Source organism: Gopherus flavomarginatus, chromosome 8 (assembly GCF_025201925.1).
Source record: "Gopherus flavomarginatus isolate rGopFla2 chromosome 8, rGopFla2.mat.asm, whole genome shotgun sequence".
Taxonomy (NCBI): domain Eukaryota; kingdom Metazoa; phylum Chordata; order Testudines; family Testudinidae; genus Gopherus; species Gopherus flavomarginatus.
Window position 1 is genome coordinate 64,849,602 of NC_066624.1, and position 20,231 is coordinate 64,869,832.

At 47.7% G+C, this 20,231-nt stretch overlaps 2 protein-coding genes across 2 annotated transcripts in view; one reads left to right on the forward strand and one right to left on the reverse strand.

The window, feature by feature from the left end:
* The window catches only part of DBR1 (debranching RNA lariats 1), a 31,164-nt gene extending 25,544 nt beyond the window's left edge, over positions 1-5,620 (reverse strand). Inside the window, exons 1-2 of the mRNA XM_050965539.1 lie at positions 5,404-5,620; positions 3,265-3,389 (exon numbers count right to left, since the gene is read on the reverse strand). Of these exons, the coding sequence (XP_050821496.1) occupies positions 3,265-3,389; positions 5,404-5,600 (322 nt within the window). The 5' untranslated portion in view covers positions 5,601-5,620. The remainder of the gene's footprint in view (positions 1-3,264; positions 3,390-5,403) is intronic.
* Positions 1-20,231, forward strand: part of PPP2R3A (protein phosphatase 2 regulatory subunit B''alpha) — a 767,863-nt gene that overhangs the window by 581,934 nt on the left and 165,698 nt on the right. The gene's annotated exons all lie outside the window — the stretch shown is intronic.

Below are 20,231 nucleotides of genomic sequence, written 5' to 3' on the forward strand. Positions count from 1 at the left end.
AAGTAGTTTCTACTTTCTAGTCTTCTGTTTCTAAGTGTAAGGACAAAAAGATCAGATAGTAAGTTATATGGTTTCTTTTCTTTGGTATTTGCATGAATATAAGTGCTGGAGTGCTTTGATTTGTATTCTTTTTGAATAAGGCTGTTTATTCAATATTCTTTTAAGCAATCGACCCTGTATTTTATCACCTTAATACAGAGAGACCATTGGTATGTATTTTTCCTTTCTTTTTTTATAAAGCTTTCTTTTAAACCTGTTGAGAGTTTTTCTTTACTTCAGGGAAATTGAGTCTGTACTCACCAGGGAATTGGTGGGAGGAAGAAATCGGGGGGAGATCTGTGTGTGTTGGATTTGCTAGCCTAATTTTGCATTCCCTCTGGGTGAAGAGGAAAGTACTTTTTGTTTCCAGGACTGGGAACAGAAAGGGGGAGTCACTCTGTGTAGTTTCACAGAGCTTGTGTCTGTGTATCTCTCCAGGAGCACCTGGAGGGGGGAAGGGAAAAAGGATTATTTCCCTTTGTTGTGAGACTCAAGGGATTTGGGTCTTGGGGTCCCCAGGGAAGGTTTTTTCAGGGGGACCAGAGTGCCCCAAAACACTCTAATTTTTTGGGTGGTGGCAGCAAGTACCAGGTCCAAGCTGGTAGCTAAGCTTGGAGGTTTTCATGCTAACCCCCATATTTTGGACGCTAAGGTCCAAATCTGGGACTAAGGTTATGACAGCAGCAGGTAAACAAACCAGCCCGGCCCGCCAGCATGCTCACCCTGGTGAACTGTGTGCCAAAGGTTGCCGATCCCTACTTTAGACACTTAGAATTTGTTTAGTATCTCTTTAAGACAGAGTCCAGTCTCTAGCTGGTGGTGATGGATGATCCACAAGCAAACATGCAGGAGAGTGTCTCTACAGATGTTCATAGAACAGAGGGGCTGCAGCTGGTGAACACATCTAGCCAGTAAAGGGATTCCTGTAAGCAGGGAAGTTCAATTTTCAACCTTCTAGGAGAAAGGGACCCAATCCTGCTGAGGGGAAGAATGAGTGTCAGCCTCGAAATTGGTAGCAGCTAAGAATTTGAAAGTTAGTGTCTGGGTTGATACAATCTACCTGGCAGATGAGGGGGAAGATTTCCCCTATAACTGGCAGCACTGAGGGGACACCTGGCCAGCCAAGAGATTTAGGGCTTGTCTACACTGGCAATTTACAATGCTGCAACTTTCTTGCTCAGAGGTGTGAAAAAACACCCCCAAGTGCACCAAGTTTCAGCACTGTAAAGCACCAGCGCAGGTAGCTATGCCCTTTGTGGAGGTGATTTTATTAGAGCACTGGGAGAGCTCTCTCCCAGTACTCTGCTGCGACGACAAAAGCCACATTAAAGCGCTGCCATGGCAGTAGACTAGCCCTTAGTGAGACAAGGGGAATGGTATAACCAAGGTATTTATAAACAGTGACGGGTAACAAATTTGGTCTAATCAAACCTCATTTCTAATAAACTGAAGCGCTGAACAAAGGACTGAATGACCCATCCAAGCTGTGGATGTGTTCCATAGGGACTTTCAAGCCAGTAAACTCACCAGTACTGCTAGGAACCTGATGGACTCTGAAGTCTTTGTATGTGTGTGACTGCTTTACCATCTCTCTTCTTGGTCATTCTTCTCTTCTTCATAATAAACCTTTAGTTTTAGACACTAAAAGATTGGCGGTCATAGTTGTATTTTGGATAAGATCCAAACCTATACTGATATGATAATGTGGCTGACCCTTTGTAGTCAGAAGAATATTTTGTACACCGAGCAGTTTTTTAAATAAATTTGCACTATACTGGACCTATGTGCTGACTCGGAGCCGGAGGACTGGAATGCAATAAAGGGAGCTATCTGATTTCTTGTTTGCTCCTTGATAACTAGTGTGGGGAATCAGCAGCAGTCTGTGATTGGTTGGGGAGTTTAACTACAGTACTACCCACCAGTCTTGGGAGTATCTGCTCTCCCTTTTGCAGCCTGACCTGACACTGACATTTCCAGTGAGGGCTGCCCAAGCTCCACCGGTCACAATAAGTTCCACGGTTGAATCTGCATTGTATGAAGTAGTACTTAATTATGTTTGTTTTAAGTCTACTACCTGTTAATTTCATTGGGTGACCTCCGATTCTTCTATTATGCAAAGGTGTAAATAACACATCCTTATTTACTTTCACCACACCATTCATGATTTTATAGACCTTTATCGTATCATCCCCCTTAGCCATCTCTTTTCTAATGCAAAATAAGATCTTGTAGATAAAAGCAAAGAACCTAAACTTAATCCAGAAAGCAGTAAGGCCAATTTAGTGATAGGAGCAGGAGAAAAAGGTCATTAGCAGCGGCACGTCCAACTGACTGGAACGGAAATAGACTTGAACGGAAGCAGGACAGTAGTGAGGGAACCAGACGAAGGTGGGTTACATTAATTGTAAAAAGTGACCAAGGCACAGGGAAGGGCGTTAGGAGTAGTAGGGGTAATAAAGAAGCTAGTTTGGGCAATATTAGAGCGAAACCACCAACAAGAAATAAAGTAAGAAAATACATCAGAGAATACTCAGACAGTGGTCCTGGGAAATAGAAAAGATAAGCAGAGATGAGAGAATGTAGCATGAGTAAAGAAATTAAGAAGGAAGATTAAACAGTTGCAGAGAGAGTTTGATATGATAGTTGGTCATCTACCCCTTATCCCATCAACTTGTCAGATCGTCATGCAAGCACCGCCATCTTCGTCTGTACAAGGCAGCACTGAAGTCTGCCTGCTTACCATCTTCTTTGATGCAATCCATCCATTTGCAGGTCATCCAACAAGAAATTTCAGAGCCAATTTGAAATCAAAGATTGGAAAGAAAAGGTAAGGTGGAGAGTAAAGAGAAAAACTGGCAAATTCTCAACATAATTTAAACACTGGCACTTGGAGAATACAGACAGAAACCAAAAACAGAACCCAGAAGTACTGAAGTCACTAAAAACGAAGACTCAGGCTCACGAGATAACCCAGACAAAGACATCTTACTACATTCTGCTAATCTTCAACTGAGCATCTGAAGCAAAACTGATTCCTTCTGAGGTTCTCCCAGTAATATATAGCCAGTACTCCAAAAACAAAATCCAAAACAGTAATATGCATCTCAACCAAATCAGAAATCTAAGAGTTTATAGAAAATATCTTAATATTTAACCCCTAGAAGTTCAAGCCCATATTTATTCAATAAATCTGTAAAAATCAAAGAATTAAGTGACATTCCATACCAAGGTAATATATGTTTGGTGCCACCCATCCTCCATATGGCAGTTCTTGCAAGTGATTTGAGGCTTCATGATTACCCCCAATAAAGATCGTGAGAACAGGAGCCTTCTTCTCTCCCGAATAATACCTATTTCAGAAACAGAAAAACAACGTCTTAACAATACACAAGTGATATCTCAAGATGTTTACATTCTTAAGCAGCAGAAGAGAGTGGGCCTACATAAGTCTACATGTAAAAATGTTGGATTTTTAAGTTTTTTAAAAAGATAAACATTATTTTACAGTCCCAAAGTAGCAGACAATGTGTAGCCTTCAGAAAACATCAGCCACACAACCTGTTTCATTCAAACTGGACACCATTAAATTAGGCTTGAATAAAGACTGGGAGTGGATGGGTCATTACACAAAGTAAAAACCATTTCCCTGTGCTAATCTTTCTCCTACTGTTACTCACACCTTCTTGTCAACTGTTTGAAATGGGCCATCCTGATTATCACTACAAAAGTTTTTTTTCTCCTGCTAATAGCCCACCTTAATTGATTAGTCTTGTTAGAGTTGGTATGGCAACATCCATTTTATCATGTTCTCTGTGTATATCTATCTTCCTACTGTATTTTCCACCGCATGCATCCGATGAAGTGGGTTTTAGCCCACGAAAACTTACGCCCACAAAAGCTTATGGTTGAATGGGGGCAAGAGTCCTGGGGGGGCTGTCAGGAAGGGGAGGGGGTTGGATGGAGCAGCAGGGGGGCAGGGGTTCCAGAAGCGGTCAGGGGACAGGGAGAAGGGGTGTTTGGATGGGGCAGGGGTCCCAGGGGCACCATCAGGAATGAGAGGAAGGGTTGGATGGGGTGGCAGGGGGTAGTCAGGGGACAGGGAAGGGGGGTGGATGGGGCAGGGATCCTGGGGGAGGTGTCAAGGAATGCGGGAGGTTGGATGGGGAGCGTCAGGGGGGTGGGCCACGACCCTGTTGTGGGGTGAGGAGAGATCCGGTTGTTAAGGTTTTGGCAGTTCAACACTGGCCAGGGGAGTGGGAGGCTGAGGAGGCAAGGGGGCAGGCAGTGGCAGGCGATGAGTATGTGAGCAGGGGAGAAGGGAGCTGAGAAGATGAGCGGGGGGGCAGGTGAGCCGGGGGACTGGGAGTCTGAGGAGGTGAGCGAGCAGGCATTGGCGGGCAGGCAGGTGAGCTGGCAGCAGAGGAGAAGGGCTAAGGAGGCGAGTGGGTGAGCCGTGGCAGGAGGTGCAGGTGAGCCATGGGAGGCTGAGGAGGCAAACAGGCAGGCAGTGGCAGAGAGCGAGTGAGCCAGCAGCAGGGGAGGGGGGATGAGGAGGCAAGTGGGTGGTGTGGTGCTAAGGATATGAGCTATGAGTCAGTGGTTAACCTGTTTTGCTGATCTGGTCTGGCTCCCATCCCCTCTCCAAGGGTTGCAGCTGTCTGGAGGTGCTGTCTTCCACATTCACACCTCATTCATTCAACAGGGCAACTGATTACAAAGTGGGGGGAAGATCTTATTCTACTTCTAGCAAAAAGACAGTTTTCTTCTACCTTAATTATACTACCTTAAGGGCCCACTATAACATATTACCAAGGTTCAATACCGCTGCTTCAGCCAGGTGGCCCTGGGAAAGGAGGGTTTGTTTCCGCGGGGGGGGGGGGCAGGGGGGTTGTGTTTTAGGGGGGCTAGGTGGTGCTGGGGGAGGTTCAGCGGGTCCAGGGGGTTTCAGCCCTCAGCTGTTCTCTTTGGAGTAATATGGCCCTTGCCGCTTTATGAGTTGTGCAGGTCTTAAGGTGCCACCCATACTCCTCGGTCTTTTTTACTGAAAACAAAGCTACTGTTATTTATTTGTATATGAAAACGACAACGCTCAGTTTTGGGCTGCGTTTCAGTTCAGGGGGACCCCGTCTTCTCCCGATCTCCGCAGAACCCGGCAGGGACGCGGAGTGCGTAAAGACCCTGAGGAGACGAGGGAGGCCCGGCCCTGAGGGCAGCCGCCGTTAGCGGCGGGGAAGGCGGTTCGAGCTCCAGTTACCCAGCGAGTCGGGGCAGAGGGCGCATCCCTCCCCCGCTGTAAGTCCCCGGTAGCGCCTCTGGCAGCGGGGCCGCGAGACTCCAGCGCGAGCGGCCAGCCCCGGCGCTCACCGGTAGAAGGTCTGCATGTGGCGGTACTTGGCCGACACGGCCATGCAGCGTAGATCCGCCTCGTTGCGCACGGCCTGGAAGTCCCCGCAGCACAGCAGCAGGTCGATCTGCACGTTATTGCGCCGCTGCAGCAGCTCCAGCGTCTCGTAAACCTTGTCCAGCTCGCCATGGCAGCAGCCGGCCACCGCCACCTTCATCCCGCCGCGCGGCGCGTGCTTAATGCGTCACCAGCGCGCCTGTACGTCAGCCCCCTCCCCCGCGCCCGGCTGCGGCTGAGCTGCGGCCGCGCCACAGCCTGGCGTGCGCGCTCCCGGGATACAAGCGGGGCGTGCGCGTGCTGCTCTGGGCTTAGTGCAAAATCCGGGCTCCGTGCGTGCCTGGCCACGTGCATGTTGTGTGCACGTGGGCGTGCTGCGTGCAGGTGCCTGTGGGAGTAGGAGTGTGCAGTCACGTGAATGGCCACCGTGGGTATGTGTCCATTGCGAGTCCATGTGTGTAGTAGCGACTCACAAGGGCATAGTGTTCTGTGGGAGCTGTTGGTAGAAGCTACCAGTACCCATCCACCTCCATGCGCGCAGTTCACCGGACAGTCAGCCTTTTCCTTCAATTAGCACAGGACTCAGCAAGTTCTGAATAACCATTAGCAATATCGCCTTTTTCCAGAAGCGCGACATTTATATAGCATCTTTCATCCATTACATTTTCCATGTAAAAGAGGCAAAGAGTTCTGTGGCACCTTACAGACTGAAAAACGTATTGGAGCATGAGCTTTCCTGGGTGAATACCCACTTCAGTCGGATGCACGCTCATGCTCCAATGCATTTGTTAGTCTATAAGGTGCCACGGAACTCTTTGCTGCTTTTACAGATCCAGACTAACACAGCTACCCCTCTGGTACTATTTTCTGTGTAGTTTGCAAACAATATATTCCATATAAAATATTACATTAAAAGATTGTTACGGTTGCAAGGTCAAACACTCTAATGTTACGAAATGCCAGAATTAAGATTCTCCTGCAGAGACCTCCATCAGTTGAGCTAAAAGAAAAACTCCATTAGCTGTTAGCAAAGCTAACTTAACCTCTGTTAAATGCCCAGAATGTTTTATTAACACAGAGTTAAAGTTATTCCGTGGCTGGCATCTTGTGCCCTTCCAGAATGTAGCTGGCTTAATTTAAACCTTTGAAAACCAAGAAACACAAAGTTAAGGGACATGCTATCCCAAGGAAAGTGAGAGATGTAGGAGGGGTTGGGACAGAGATGAAGCCTCCACACATTCCTCACTGCACAGTTCTGATCCTCTCCTTTCCACTCTACTCTCCAATGTATTCTTCAAACACCCCCCCCCACACTCCTCCTTGCTGCTTCAACCCACATATTCCTTCCAGCTGCTCATAGACCTCAGATACTGCTCCGACACCACTCCAGCTCTTCCGACATTCCCTCCATCACACCCATTGCTCTGACCACACACGTATCTCCTGCTGCTGTGAGTTCACGCACACAAATACTCTGGTCTGTGCCTTCACCTCTGTGCCCGCTTCTTCCTCCTCCTTGCCACTCTGTGTCCCTAGAATGGTAAATTTAGGGGGTCATGGGAAAGTAGGAAGCTGGTGGGGCTGTGAACAGTGCATGTACCAGCTGGACACAGGAAGAGGCAAGAGAGACCTTACTGAATAAGTTTACATGTCTTTGGGGTCCATCGTATTAAATTAATTATTTATGTATTATTGTGGGCCTGGATGATCAAAGGACTATATTGAACAATGTGCCAGACAGAATGGACTTCTGGGAGCAATATGTGTGAAGTGGATTTCCTGGGAAATATTTAGTGGGAGGTGAATACATTTATTTTCCCCATCCCACCTCTGGCTATGCAAAACCGCATCCTTTTGAATCTACACCCTGAGAAGAGGACAATTGTCTGCTGATTACCTGTTCCTGGAGTCCCAAGATTAAAGGACCGAGATATCAAAGGGAAAGACTCACAGATTCATGGATGTGCTTGTTCTGAGACCAGGCAGTTATGAACTTATAACCACCAAAAAATCCCTTTGTGGGATTTGAAGAACTGACTCCTACCAGAGCCCTTGCTGGAGCTGGTGGTGACCTCTGGTAAGCTTATTGGCATGATTATAAGTTCTTTATTGTTTTTAATATGTTTTATCTGAAATGCTTTTACCTTAAGAATAAACATGCTTGGTTAGAAAAGGCAATTTATAGGTACCTTATAACCATAGGCGGCGATGTCCATAGCCACGTGGTGCTCGGGCACCAGCAATACTTAGAGCCCAGGGGCCCAGCTCCACCAATATTTGGGGCCGAGTGTCCTCCCCAGCCCTCCCTCCCCCCATGCCTCCCCTGTCTGCTCTTGCCTTCTTGGGGCTCCGGAGCATGGCTGCTACTCTGAAAACTGACACATTGTCTCTTCCATGCAGCTCCATGTTGCCTCCCTGCAGCAACTGCTGCCTCAGGGTCCTAGTGCCCCCATCTCAACTGTCATGGCAGACTGACTTTGAGCCTGCCGTTCCCCCTCAGACCCTTCCCTTTTCCGGCAGGACCCTCCAGCAGCACAGGTGTTGTGTCCCTCCCCACTTGCAGTCACTGCTCCTGCCCCATGCTGGGCAAGGAGGCAGCCCCACCCCACACCCCCCAGTGAAGCTACAATCAAGGGCAACAGCAAGGGAGGAGGCGTATGCAGCACCCCCTGGCATTCACCACGGGGGAGGCGAGGGACATTCCTGGACTTGAGAGGGGCCCTAGGAGCACATGCAGTGACCGTGTGCTGCTGGGGGGGGGGGGGCAGGAAAGGGGGACTCCTCCCCCTTGCTGCTGCCGGCAGGGAAAGGGCTGGGGGGAGTCCTCCTCTCTGGCCCCTGTCCCGGAGCAGCCTGCCTGCACCCCAAACTCATCCCCAGCCCTGCCCCACCCCAGAGCCCACACCCCCAGTCAGAGCTTTCACCCCTCCATCACAACCTCAACCCTCTGCCCAAGCCCTGAGCCTCTCCAGCACCCCAAACACCTTATCCCCAGTCCCAGCCAGAGCCCTCACCCCCCACACCCTAATCCCCTGCCCGAGCATTGAGCCTCTCCAAACACCCCAAACACCTGATTCCCAGCCCCGACAGAGCCCTCACCCACTACATTCTAACCCTCTGCCCAAGCCCTGAGCCCCTTCCACACCCCAAACCCCTCATCTGCAGCCACACCCCACACCTCTGAACCCATCCCATCCCCAAATTCCCTCCCAGAGCCTGCACCTTGCAGCCCAATCCCCTACCCCAGCCTAGGGCCTGCATCTCAGACCTTCTCCCCGACCCAAACTCCCTCCCAGAGCCTTGGGCAGATGAGGGGTGGAGTTTGGGAGGGGGCGGCTTCTGGGCACCACTAAAATTTCTACAAATCTGCCACCCCTGCTTATAACTGTGGGCAAGCCCAACTATTCATAGCCTCTGAGGAGAAGTCAAAGTGCAGATGCTGGACTGTTTTGGAATCTGTTCTACTGGGGATATCACAGTGCAGGCAGGGAACTGTGCAGCCTGGAAAAACTCCAGTCAGATTTCCAGCCAAGAGAGGTGAGGGCTGAGGAGCTGGGAGTGTAGACTGGGTCCTTGCTGGATCATGAGGGGGAAATACAGGCGCAATTGCCCTGCACTGTGACACCCTGTATTCTCCAGGCTGCCCAAAATATTGATACTATTGCCCCTTCTTCTGACACTAGACTTGCCCATTTGCTGAGCAACAGCAAAATTCTGGGGCACTGCAGATCATCTTCCTGTTAGAAGAGAAGTCAGTGATGTGCCATGTGGGGCTATGTCTACACTGTGTATCTTACAGTGGCACAGCTGTGCCACTACAGTCGTGCTGCTGTAAGGTATGCAGTGTAGCCACTCTTGCTGGCAGAAGAGAGTTCTGCTAGCAAAATAAAATTACCTCCAATGACGTGCGGTAGTTTTGTCGGTGGGAGAGTGTCTCCCGCTGACAAAGCGCTGTCCACATCAGCACTTTTTGTCATTAAAACTTTTGTCAGCTAGGAGTGTGTTTTTTTCACACCCCGACCAACAAAAGTGTTAATGACAAAAGTGCAGCATAGACGTAGCTTAAATATTTCTCAGTATTTCAAAAGTAACTTGCTTTGTTATCCTGGGTGGTATACTCCTGGGAATTCTATGTCAAAAAATTAAAAATTCTGTGCCAAAAACTTAAAAAATTCTGCACACAATATGTTAAAATTCTGCATATTTTATTCATCAACATAACACTATATAATCAGGCCAGTTTAAATTATGTTGGTAATTTATTTCAGAAAACCCTGTCAGCAACTATGTCTGTAACGACACAGACAACAAAAAATATTTCCACGGGAGTAGAGTTAAAGAAATCCCTACAACAACCCTGTTGGGGTTCCCTCCCCACTCTGAACTCTGGGGTACAGATGTGGGGACCCGCATGGAAGACCCCATAAGCTTATTTCTACCAGATCAGGTTTAAAACTTCCCCAAGGCACAAATCCTTCCTTGTCTTTGGACGGTATTGCTGCCACCACCAAGTGAGTTAGACAAATATTTAGGAAAAGGACCTCTTGGAGTTCCTGTTTCCCCGAAATGTTCCTCCAAGTTTAGGACCCTTATTGGTCCTTTTGGTCAGATGCCAATCAGGTTATTGAGCTTCTTAACTCTTTACAGGTAAAGGAGGGATTTTATGCTATCCTTAGCTGTATGTTTATGACACACCCACTTCCTTTTTCTCTGCCCCATCCCCTCGAGGTCAGGCCCCATACCTCATCAACCCCAGAGTCCAGGGATCCAGAGGGAGAAACAGCCTAATGCTCATTGCTGGGTCCTACACTTGTATGGAGTTTCCTGCACTCTGCCTTCTCCCCTCAGAGCTTGCCAGGAACTGCAGCTGAAGGGAATCCTCCAGCTCCTTCTCCCACTTCCCCTGGCAGTGCCAATTCTGCAGAGAACAAAAGGAAATTCTGCTCAGAATATTAATTCTATTAAAATTATGGATTGTGCAGTGGTGCAGAATTCTCCCAGGAGTAGTGGTAGCACCATTACAATTAACGTTGGGATGAGCTTGCTGTATAATAGTCAACCTTTCTAAGTGCTCCTTCTTACCAATCTATTAGATTTCTTTGAAGGGGTCAACAAACATGTGGACAAGGGGGATACAGTGGACATACTGTACTTAGATTTCCAGAAAGCCTTTAACAAGGTCTCTCACCAAAGGCTCTTACGTAAATTAACTTTCATGGAATAAGACGGAAGATCCTTTCATGGATTGAGAACTGGTTAAAAGACAAGGAACAAAAGCTAGGAATAAATGGTCAATTTTCTGAATGGAGAGTGGTAACTAGTGATGTTCCCCAAGGGTCAGTCCTAGGACCAATGCTATTCAATTTATTCATAAATGATCTGGAGAAAGAGGTAAAAAGTGAGGTGGCAAAGTTTGCAGATGATACTAAACTGCTCAAGACAGTTAAGACCAAAGCAGACTGTGAAGAACTTAAAAAAGATTTCACACAACTAAGTGATTGGGCAACAAAATGGCAAATGAAATTTAATGTGGATAAATTTAAAGTAATACACATTGGGAAAAATAACCCCAACTACATACAATATGATGGGGGCTAATTTAGCTACAACTAATCAGGAAAGAGATCTTGGCGTCATTGTGGACAGTTCTCTGAAGACGTCCACACAGTGTGCAGTGGCAGTCCAAAAAGCAAACAGGATGTTAGGAATAATTAGAATAAGATAAAGGGGATAAAGAGTAAGACGGAGAATATCTTATTGCCCTTATATAAATCCATGGTACGCCCACATCTTGAATACTGCGTACAGATGTGTGGTCCCATCTCAAAAAAGACATACTACCATTAGAAAACAGGTCAGAAAAGGGCTACTAAACTTATTAGGGGTTTGGAACGGGTCCTATATGAGTAGAGATTAAAGAGGCTAGGACTTTTCAGCTTGGAAAAGAGGAGACTAAGGGGGGATATGATAGAGGTATATAAAATCATGAGTGATGTGGAGAAAGTGAATAAGGAAAAGTTATTTACTTGTTCCCATAATATAAGAACTAGGGGCCACCAAATGAAATGAATGGGCAGCAGGTTTAAAAAAAAGAAAAGGAATTTTTTCTTCACACAGTGCACAGTCAACTTGTGGAACTCCTTGCCTGAGGAGGTTGTGAAGGCTAGGACTATAATAGGGTTTAAAAGAGAACTGGATACATTCATGGAGGTTAAGTCCATTAATGGCTATTAGCCAGGATGGATAAGGAAAGGTGTCTCTAGCCTCCGTTTGTCAGAGTGTGGTGATGGATGGCAGGAGAGAGATCATTTGATCATTACCTGTTAGATTCACTCCCTCTGGGGCACCTGGCATTGGCCACTGTCGGTAGACAGGCTACTGGTCTGGATGGACATTTGGTCTAACCCACTACTGCCATTCTTAATGTTCTCTAAAATTCACAATATATTCAGATTGCATTGAATATTGGTGGGTCATCTGGGCATATGAGCTAGGTATAATGGTGCAATTTTGGAATTATTTGAACAAGGGTTTCCCATCATAAAGTGCCTTGGAAAAAAAAAAGAACCAGAGAAATTTTTTTCCAGTTCTTCTAACTTTGTATGATGCACACATAGAGCTCAAACCATTGCACTTGTAAGCCGTGTGGCCTGGCACTCTTGAGGATAAGGAGTGCTCTGTTTCCATTTGTTGGTAAACAGGGGGAATTGTACTGAGCTTTCTACCCAGATTTCCTGTGGTGATGCACTTTAACTGTATACAACAGGGGTCGGCAACCTTTCAGAAGTGCTGTGCTGAGTCTTAATTTATTCACTCTAATTTAAGGTTTCGCGTGCCAGCAATACATTTTAATTTTTTTAGAAGGTCTCTCTCTATAAGTCTATATTATATAAACAAACAATTGTTGTATTTAAAGTAAATACGTTTTTTTAAATATTTAAGAAGCTTCATTTAAAATAAAATTAAAATGCCGATCTTATCAATTTAGTGTGATCCTTTTCCTTGCTGAGTTTTCCAATGTGCATCACAGCAGGGAGTGGCGGAGGCCAGGAGCAGAGCCCCGGCCTGGCTGCCGGTACCCTAGGCCAGCAGTGGGCTGAGTGGGGCTGGAAGTCTGGATACTGGCTGGCAAGGGGAGCTGGTGGCTGGAACCCCAGACTGGCAGCAGGCTGAACCTCTCAGCCTGCCATTGGCCCCGCTCAGTCCACTGCTGGTCTGGGGTTCCGGCAGGGATAAAAGTAACTTAAATTTCTTACAGGTACTGTCGTATTACAACCTCCCTCGCAGGGGGAGGAGCTCAGGGGCTGGAATGTGGTGTGGGAGTACTCAGAGCAAGGGGTTGGGGTGTGGGGGGATTAGGGCAGGGGGTGGGGATCTGGATGGTGCAGGAGTCAGGTCTGGGAGCATAGGGAGTGTAGGAGTCAGGGTTGGGTGGCATGAGGGGTTCAGGGCAGGAGGTTGCGGGGTGTAGGAGGAAGTCCCGGGGGCATGGGGACTTGGAGATGGCCTGGGACAGTCCCGGTTGTGGCTGGGTTAACTGGATGGTGGATGGTTCCCTGCCCCATGCTGTTCCTGTTTCTGCCAAGGGAGCTGTGGGCCAACTGTGTGGGGGCACTACATCTGCAGGCAAATGGTGGGTGGCGACAGAAGACCAGGGGAGTGACCAACGGATGGGAGGCACGTCCGGCTCTTTGGCGATGGGTCCCTCACTGAGGGAAGGACCAGCTGTCGAAAACTGAAGCGACGGCGGTAGAGCTGCTCCAGATCGCGATCACAGCTTTTTTTTTTCTTTTTCTTTTTTTCTGCTCTGGGCTGCAAAAACGCTGGAGCCGGCGCTGCAGAAGACCCTCTGGCCTGCCACTCCCTTTCCCCAGGGGCCACAGGGAGGGCTCGTGCCTGCAGTGCCCTGGTGTCCAGCCACAGTGGCGAGAGAGGGGCAGCAGGACAGGCTGGGACGGGGACACCTCCACTGCACCTCCCACCGGCCCCTTTCACTTGCCTGATTGCCTGCTGCTTCGGCCGCCTGTGCCAGCCTGCAGGAGAATTCTGGCAGCCAGCAGCCCCCCAGCTGAGAGTGCGCCACGCGCTACGCCCCAGAATTGGCCGGCTCTGAGTTCGGGCTGGATTTCGGTTCCGGCTGCTGACCCTTTGCCAGCCGGGGTCTCAGCCACCGGCCTGCTCAGTCCACTGCCAGCCTGCGGTTCCGTTCACCCAAGCTGGCGGTGGGCTGAGTGGGGCCAGCAGCTGGGACCTTGGCGTGCCATTACAAATCGGCTTGCCTGGCACCGTTGGCACGCGTGCCGTAGGTTGCCGACCCCTGGTATACAAACTCAGAATTGGTTAGGTAATGGAACTGAACTGAGAAAGGAGACAAGTGTTCCTGCTTTGTGAGGGGGAGTATTTTGTGCCTCCAGAGAGTGGAAACAGAGATTGTTCTTCTCCGAAGCTGCAGAAGTAAGCAGCAGAGCTGAATGATCTCTGGTAAGGCCTTTACTACTCAGCGCCTAAACAAGGCTGAAATCAGTATAGCTGGATTAGATGGTGGAGCCTCAGTGCATGTGATCAGTCAGCTGCCCCCAACGGTCTGTAAAGAGACTGTTTAAGTGAATCTCACTGCTCTGACACTGGTCTGAGTGCTACCCCAAAACTGTGAGGGGGCTTAGTGGATGGAGAAGGGGGTAAAGATGCCTTTACCACATATTTGCCTAGCCTATGGAGTGTTGTAGCTGTGTCAGTCCCAGGATATTACAGACACAAGGTGGGTGAGGCAATATCTTTTATTGGACCAACTTCTGTTGGTGAGAGAGAGAAGCTGTCGATATTACACAGATATGAAGAAGAGCTCTGTGTAAGGGGGAAAAAGTTAGAGCCCAGGATTGGGTCTAGAAAGACCTGAGGGCAAGACTCTCCAAAGAGGCCAGGCTGGTGCACAGGGAGAGGCCCTGAAAGGGGAGAAGGAAGAGAAAGTTAATTAGAGTAATGGGAGATAGCCCAGTATGATGCTTCTTGGGATTAACCATGGCCATGAGACATCTCAATAGCACCTTCTTGTAGTGTGATGAAGCCTTATGGTCAGTGCCATGACTCCAGTGGCCACAGACAACACAAGCACTCCCTTCCCAGTCTATGCAGGCTCCGCACTGTTCCTCTGCAGGTTAGCATTAGGCACATTCCAATCCCCGAGCATCTCCCTGGAGTGTCCAGCCCCTCTTCCACTGGACACTCATAGTATTCACAGATTCGCTGCTCCCAAAGAAGCAGTGCAGTGCAGCTTACCAGTTACACCTCAGATCGCCGCTCAATTTAACACGCTTACTTAGATTTATAGTGAAAACATGCAAAAGTGTGCTTAACAAAGCGATAAGATTCAAATGACAGCAAGCAGAAATATTGGAAACAAATAGTTACATATAAAATTATAACACACATTCTAGAATCTAGACTTAACTATATACTCTCCTGTCTTGTAGAGCAAAGCTCATACCAAAGTCCTTTCAACGTTTTTCAGCCAAGCATGGCTCTGATCCTGTTTTCATGAGATGAAACACATAGCCAGATTGTCCCCTAGGTAAAGTATCCAAGAGGTACAGCTTTAGGTTGAGGGTCTTTTTGTTTTATTTTATTTCCTTTAATTAAATTAAACAGTCCATATTATGGCAAAAGTATTATCCAATCGCTAAATATTTTTCAGCAATTTTAATTAGTAAATTAGAGTAATATTTTTATTTCTCCCAGTTTAAATCTATATTTACCAGTACTCTGTCCTAAACTAGCTTTTCCTGGGAAATTGCCAAACCTGCATAAAATCTCTTGTCTTCTTGGCTAAGAAGTACAAGGAGAAATTGGCTGATCTGCAAGAAGCTAGGCAGCAGACCCTGAGATAAAGGAATGAGCTAGCTGAGGAAAATAGAGGGTTAGAATTCTAGAGAGATACTGGATGATGTCAGAGGGGTTTTGCCTACAGGTACAGAGCATGTAGGGAGTGCTCTGGGAAACAGATTAGCTGCTCTCAGAGATTCTCCAGCTGGAAAGAGAGCTGGAGATCTGGCAGATAGAATTACTGTTTGGGTATGAAATGGGATGGTTTGTTCCATTTAAGGGTAGTGGGCCCAGGATCAGACAGCCTTGTTCCATGGCAAGGCCCCTTTTAAAAATAGGCATCCAGGAAGGATCAGAGCAGGAGGTTGGGAATGAGGGACAGGTGACTACCTTCTGAACCTTAGAAAGGCCTGCTCTGGGTCAGTCAAGGGAGCCTAGAATCAGGAGAGACCTGCAGGGAGGCTCCTTGGGGTTGAACCTCAATCCTGGTGGTGTGTGGAAGACTGGAAGAATTACAGAATAGCCCCAGGGAGAAAGATGTGGAGATCATGTCCCAAGGGGGAAGAAGTGTTTGCTCTCAGATCTTTCTAGCCCACTTGTGGGCTCAGAGCCTCTAGAGAGGCTAGACCTTGGAAGGTGGGGGAAAACTGATTTTGAGTTATGGAGCAAATGGACTAGTAGTTTATGGGTCTGAGGGAAGCTATTGTACAAAAGTGGGCATGGGAAGCCCCTATGCAGCCAACCTCCGAGGGAGGCAACCTCTGCTACTAAAGGGAGGGGAAAGGGACTGACTGGAGGGCAGGAAGTTGAGCTCAGGAAGTGAAGGGCTGAAAGTTGTTGTGTGAAACAGGACAGCTCTTTGGAGGAAGAACTGTGCTTGGCACAGGTCTGGGGCAGAAGATTGTTTGTTCTTTTAGACTTTGGTTACTGCAAAAGTGAGGACTTTTGTGACTTAGCTGGAGGGAGGAGTTACCACAGCAACCAAAAGGCTGAGAGAACCATTGCAGATGGGGGGAAACTGAGGCAGAGTGACTGTAGTACCATACCTCATCACAAAGGTGGATCTGAGTCTGGACCCTGCTAAAGTTGGTAATTTGAAATTGTACCAAAATCCACAGTTTTGGAAATTGCTGTGCCTTATCAGGCCCAAAGGTAGAGTTAGTGATGTGAGTTTCTGGTCCCTTGATCACTGGTTTCCTTAGATACAGCTCCCCCAATAAGTAGCTGATTTTAATGTTTAAAGGGCTGTAAAACCCATGTGCATAGGGAGAGTTTAAAAAATACTGCCAAAACAGGGATGAGGGGAGAACTAGAGATGCAGATTTTGTCAATTGGTCAAGGGGTTCCTGGTGTTCAGCCCCCCAAAGATGAGCTGCTTTTAATTTTCAAAGTGCTTGAACATCTACATGCTTAAGTTCTTAAAAACTGGCATGCTGCACCAGGCATAGAGTTTATGATGCAAATAGAGGTGTCCTGAAGTACAGCCCCACCCCAAAACGAGTGGTGGCAAGCTTTCACATTGTTTTGATGGAGAGCTAGGGGAAAATATAAATCTCTGAACCTCAAGATCTTTATCTGTAAACTGCCCCTAATCTAGTTAGGGAACTGTGCAAGTTTAGAAATATTTCAAGTTATTGCACTAGTTGCCATGTTGAAAATTCCACTAGAGAGGCCTGTGCAAGACTCCCAGCCAGGAGAGGCTTACTGAACTCCTACTGGGCAGGATGGACCATTTCTAGGCCAGGAACTAGGAACAAACTATGCTTGTTGCATGCAGTAAATACACAGTACCGAGACCGGGGGGCAAGAAGATATGAGAACAGGCATGCTTGGTGCTTGGCACAGATACACAGTGCTGAGGCTGCAGGAACATCCAGTGAGATGAGTAGAGCAGTTCACATCTCTGAGCTGTTGTTTCAGGCTTCATTGCCATGGGATATTTTCCTTCAGTTGAGAGCATCCTACTGAGATAAATGAGTTACTTCACACCTCTGTGAACCTTCTATACTGCTGATTGGGATGCAGAGCCCCTTCCCCAGACACTAAGCCCAGATTTCGGCCATGTCTTCACAAGTTACGTTAGTCTACAGGCACCAAAGGTTGTATATTGCTGAGGTGAATGCACATTTGGCTGCTTGTGTTGATGCTATGTGTACTCACCAGGAATGCTTGTGTTAACATGAAGTGCAGTGCACTACAGATAGGTATTCCCAAAGGACTCTATGCTGCCATACAGCGCACTGCCTTCTGGGACATTTTTGCACTGCTGTGTGGGATAGTAACAATTCATCCATGGATTTCTGGGAGACAGGGGTTAAGTTCCCAACATGCCACTTTCTCTGTCTCATATGTTCCACTTCCCATAATTTTTGTGCCATTGTTTAAAGGTCCCATACAGGGCCGGCTCCAGACACCAGCCTACCAAGCACGTGCTTGGGGCGGCACCTTGGGACAGGGCGGCACTTGGGGTTTGTTTTTGGTTTTTTTTTGGTTTGGCTGGATGGTGCTGGGGGGAGGCGGGGAATTGGGCGGTGCGGTGCCATGCTGGGGGGTGGAGACTTGGGCGTCACGGCGCTCGGTGGGGGCAGGCTTCAGCAGCACGGTGCTCAGGGGGGCGGGGACTTGGGTGACCCGACACTTGGGGGGCAGGAACTTGGGCGACGCGACGCTCGGGGTGCGGGGACTTGGGCGATGCAACGCTTGGAGGGCGGGGCAGCACTCTTTGTTTTTGCTTGGGGCAGCAAAAATGTTAGAGCCGGCCCTGGTCCCATAGTCCCAGTCTCTGTCATCTCTCTGATAGAAGCATGAAGCTTGCAAAGCTCAGCACAGTTCTCATGAGTATTGCAAATACAGGATGCACGATTATTCTGTATTTCATAGTGCTAGATTCCAAGGCCAGAAGGGACCATTGCGATCATCTAGTCTAATCCCTGGTGTAGCACAGGCCAGAGAAATTCACCGAAATAATGCCTAGAGCATGTATTTTAGGAAAAACATCCAATCTTGATATAAAAATGGTCAGTGATGGAGAATCCAACACCTACCTTGGCAAATTGGTCCAGTGGTTAAGCACTCTCACCATGAAAAATTAATGCCTTAGTTCCTGTCTGATTTTGTCTAGCTTCAACTTCCAGCCATTGGATCCTGTTAGAAGTTTCTCTGCTAGATTGAAGAGCCCATTATTAAATATTTGTTCTTCAAGTACGTACTTATAGACTGTCATCAAGTCACCCCTTATGTCACGGATGTACAGGATCTGTGCTGTGACCCCAGCTTTGGACTGGTCTCCAGGAGGAACCCTTTCAGTGTGCCAGACCCCGCTAAGGGTCTCACTCTTCCTCCGGGCTAAGCCACACAGCTTCACCTCCTCCTTAGACTGGACCTCCGGGCTTTCAGCAGCCCTGCTTCACACCATGAGCTCTGTTCAGTGAATCCCACTGAGACAGACTCCTGAGGGAGACTTGTACGATCTTAGGGAGCAAAACTCCTCCGCAAGCATCTGCAGTGACACTCTGCCAGTGTGGGGTTTATTAGTTGACTGGAACACAGCATAGGAGATCATTGGTTAACACTGAGAAATGAAGGTTAAAGCATAGTCCATTCCAGGTGGCCAGACCCCAACCAAGCAGTAGTGAATCCATTGGTTAGGCTCTGTCTCCCTGATCATCTGATCTCCTTTGTCAAACTCCCAGATGTGCCCCTGACCACTTCCTGCTGCCCAGTCAACTTTCCCCTCACATCCCCCAGTCCTTTGTTCCCTGAGCTGGGGAGATGCAACTACGCCCCCTTTCCCCCACCATGCCGAGAGGCAGAGAAGTTCATCTTTCATATCTCATTGGTTGCTAAGTGTCCATATCCAGACAATTGGATTTGCCATTATATTCTCAAGAGCTCCATTGGTACGGGACCTAATGCCCCAGACAGCTAGGCACCAATCACACCTGTGTTTTAGCCTGCTTTGATAGCAAAGTGTACCTCTGCATCCACTAGGTAACAATGCAGCATATGAGGGAAACCGCTGTAATATTTTTATGAATATTTTATGAATATTTTTATGTGCCTCAAATTCCCATTTCATCACATCTTAACCATATCTTTATTAGCCTACATAGATTCAGCTTTCTGAGTCTATCAAGATAAAGAATGTTTTCTAATCTTTCAGTCATTCCTGTAGCTCTTCTCTGAACCCTCTACTTCTTGAACTGTTGACATCACAACTGGACACAGTATTCCAGCAATGATCATACCAGTGCCAAGTAAAATAACCTCTCTACTCCTACTTCAGATTCACTTGTTTATGTATTCAAGGATTGCAACAGACTTTTTTTGGCCACAGCATCACACTGGGAACTCATGTTTAGTAGATTATCCACCATGACCTCCAAAAAAAATTTTCAGAGTCATAGCTTCCCAGAATAGAGTTCATCTTTTAAGTGTGGTCTGCATTCTTTGTTCCTAAATATATATATTTACCCATATTAAAATGCATATTGGTCGCTTGCGCCTAGCTTACCAAGTGATTGAGATTGCTCTCTAGTAGTGACCTGTCATCATCATTATTTACCAAGGACGTAGGATTGGATTTTAACAACAGTTCCAGTCTGTGACATTCCCCTGATGTTATCTGGACTGGTGATCTGCTAGGTCACTCCAATCCTTGACTCTGGGAGCCAGCCTTACCCTGCTCTGCTGCGAGAACCCCAACTCCTGGGCTGTTCATACACAGCCTATAGCATGTAAGCTGCTCCCAGCTACGTGAGTAGACACTTTTGGCCAGCCGCTAGTTGGATTGTCCAACCAAATGACACTAGCCAATATCGCCAGTCCCAGACACAACCCTAGGAACCCCCATCTTGCAGTGTCCAATTATGCCCGCTGGATGCTGCAAGCTTATCTAAGTTAATCAATTTAACAAAGAAATTGATCTGTACCAGGCTTGTTACAAGGGGAGTCTCTGACATGCTTCAAACCA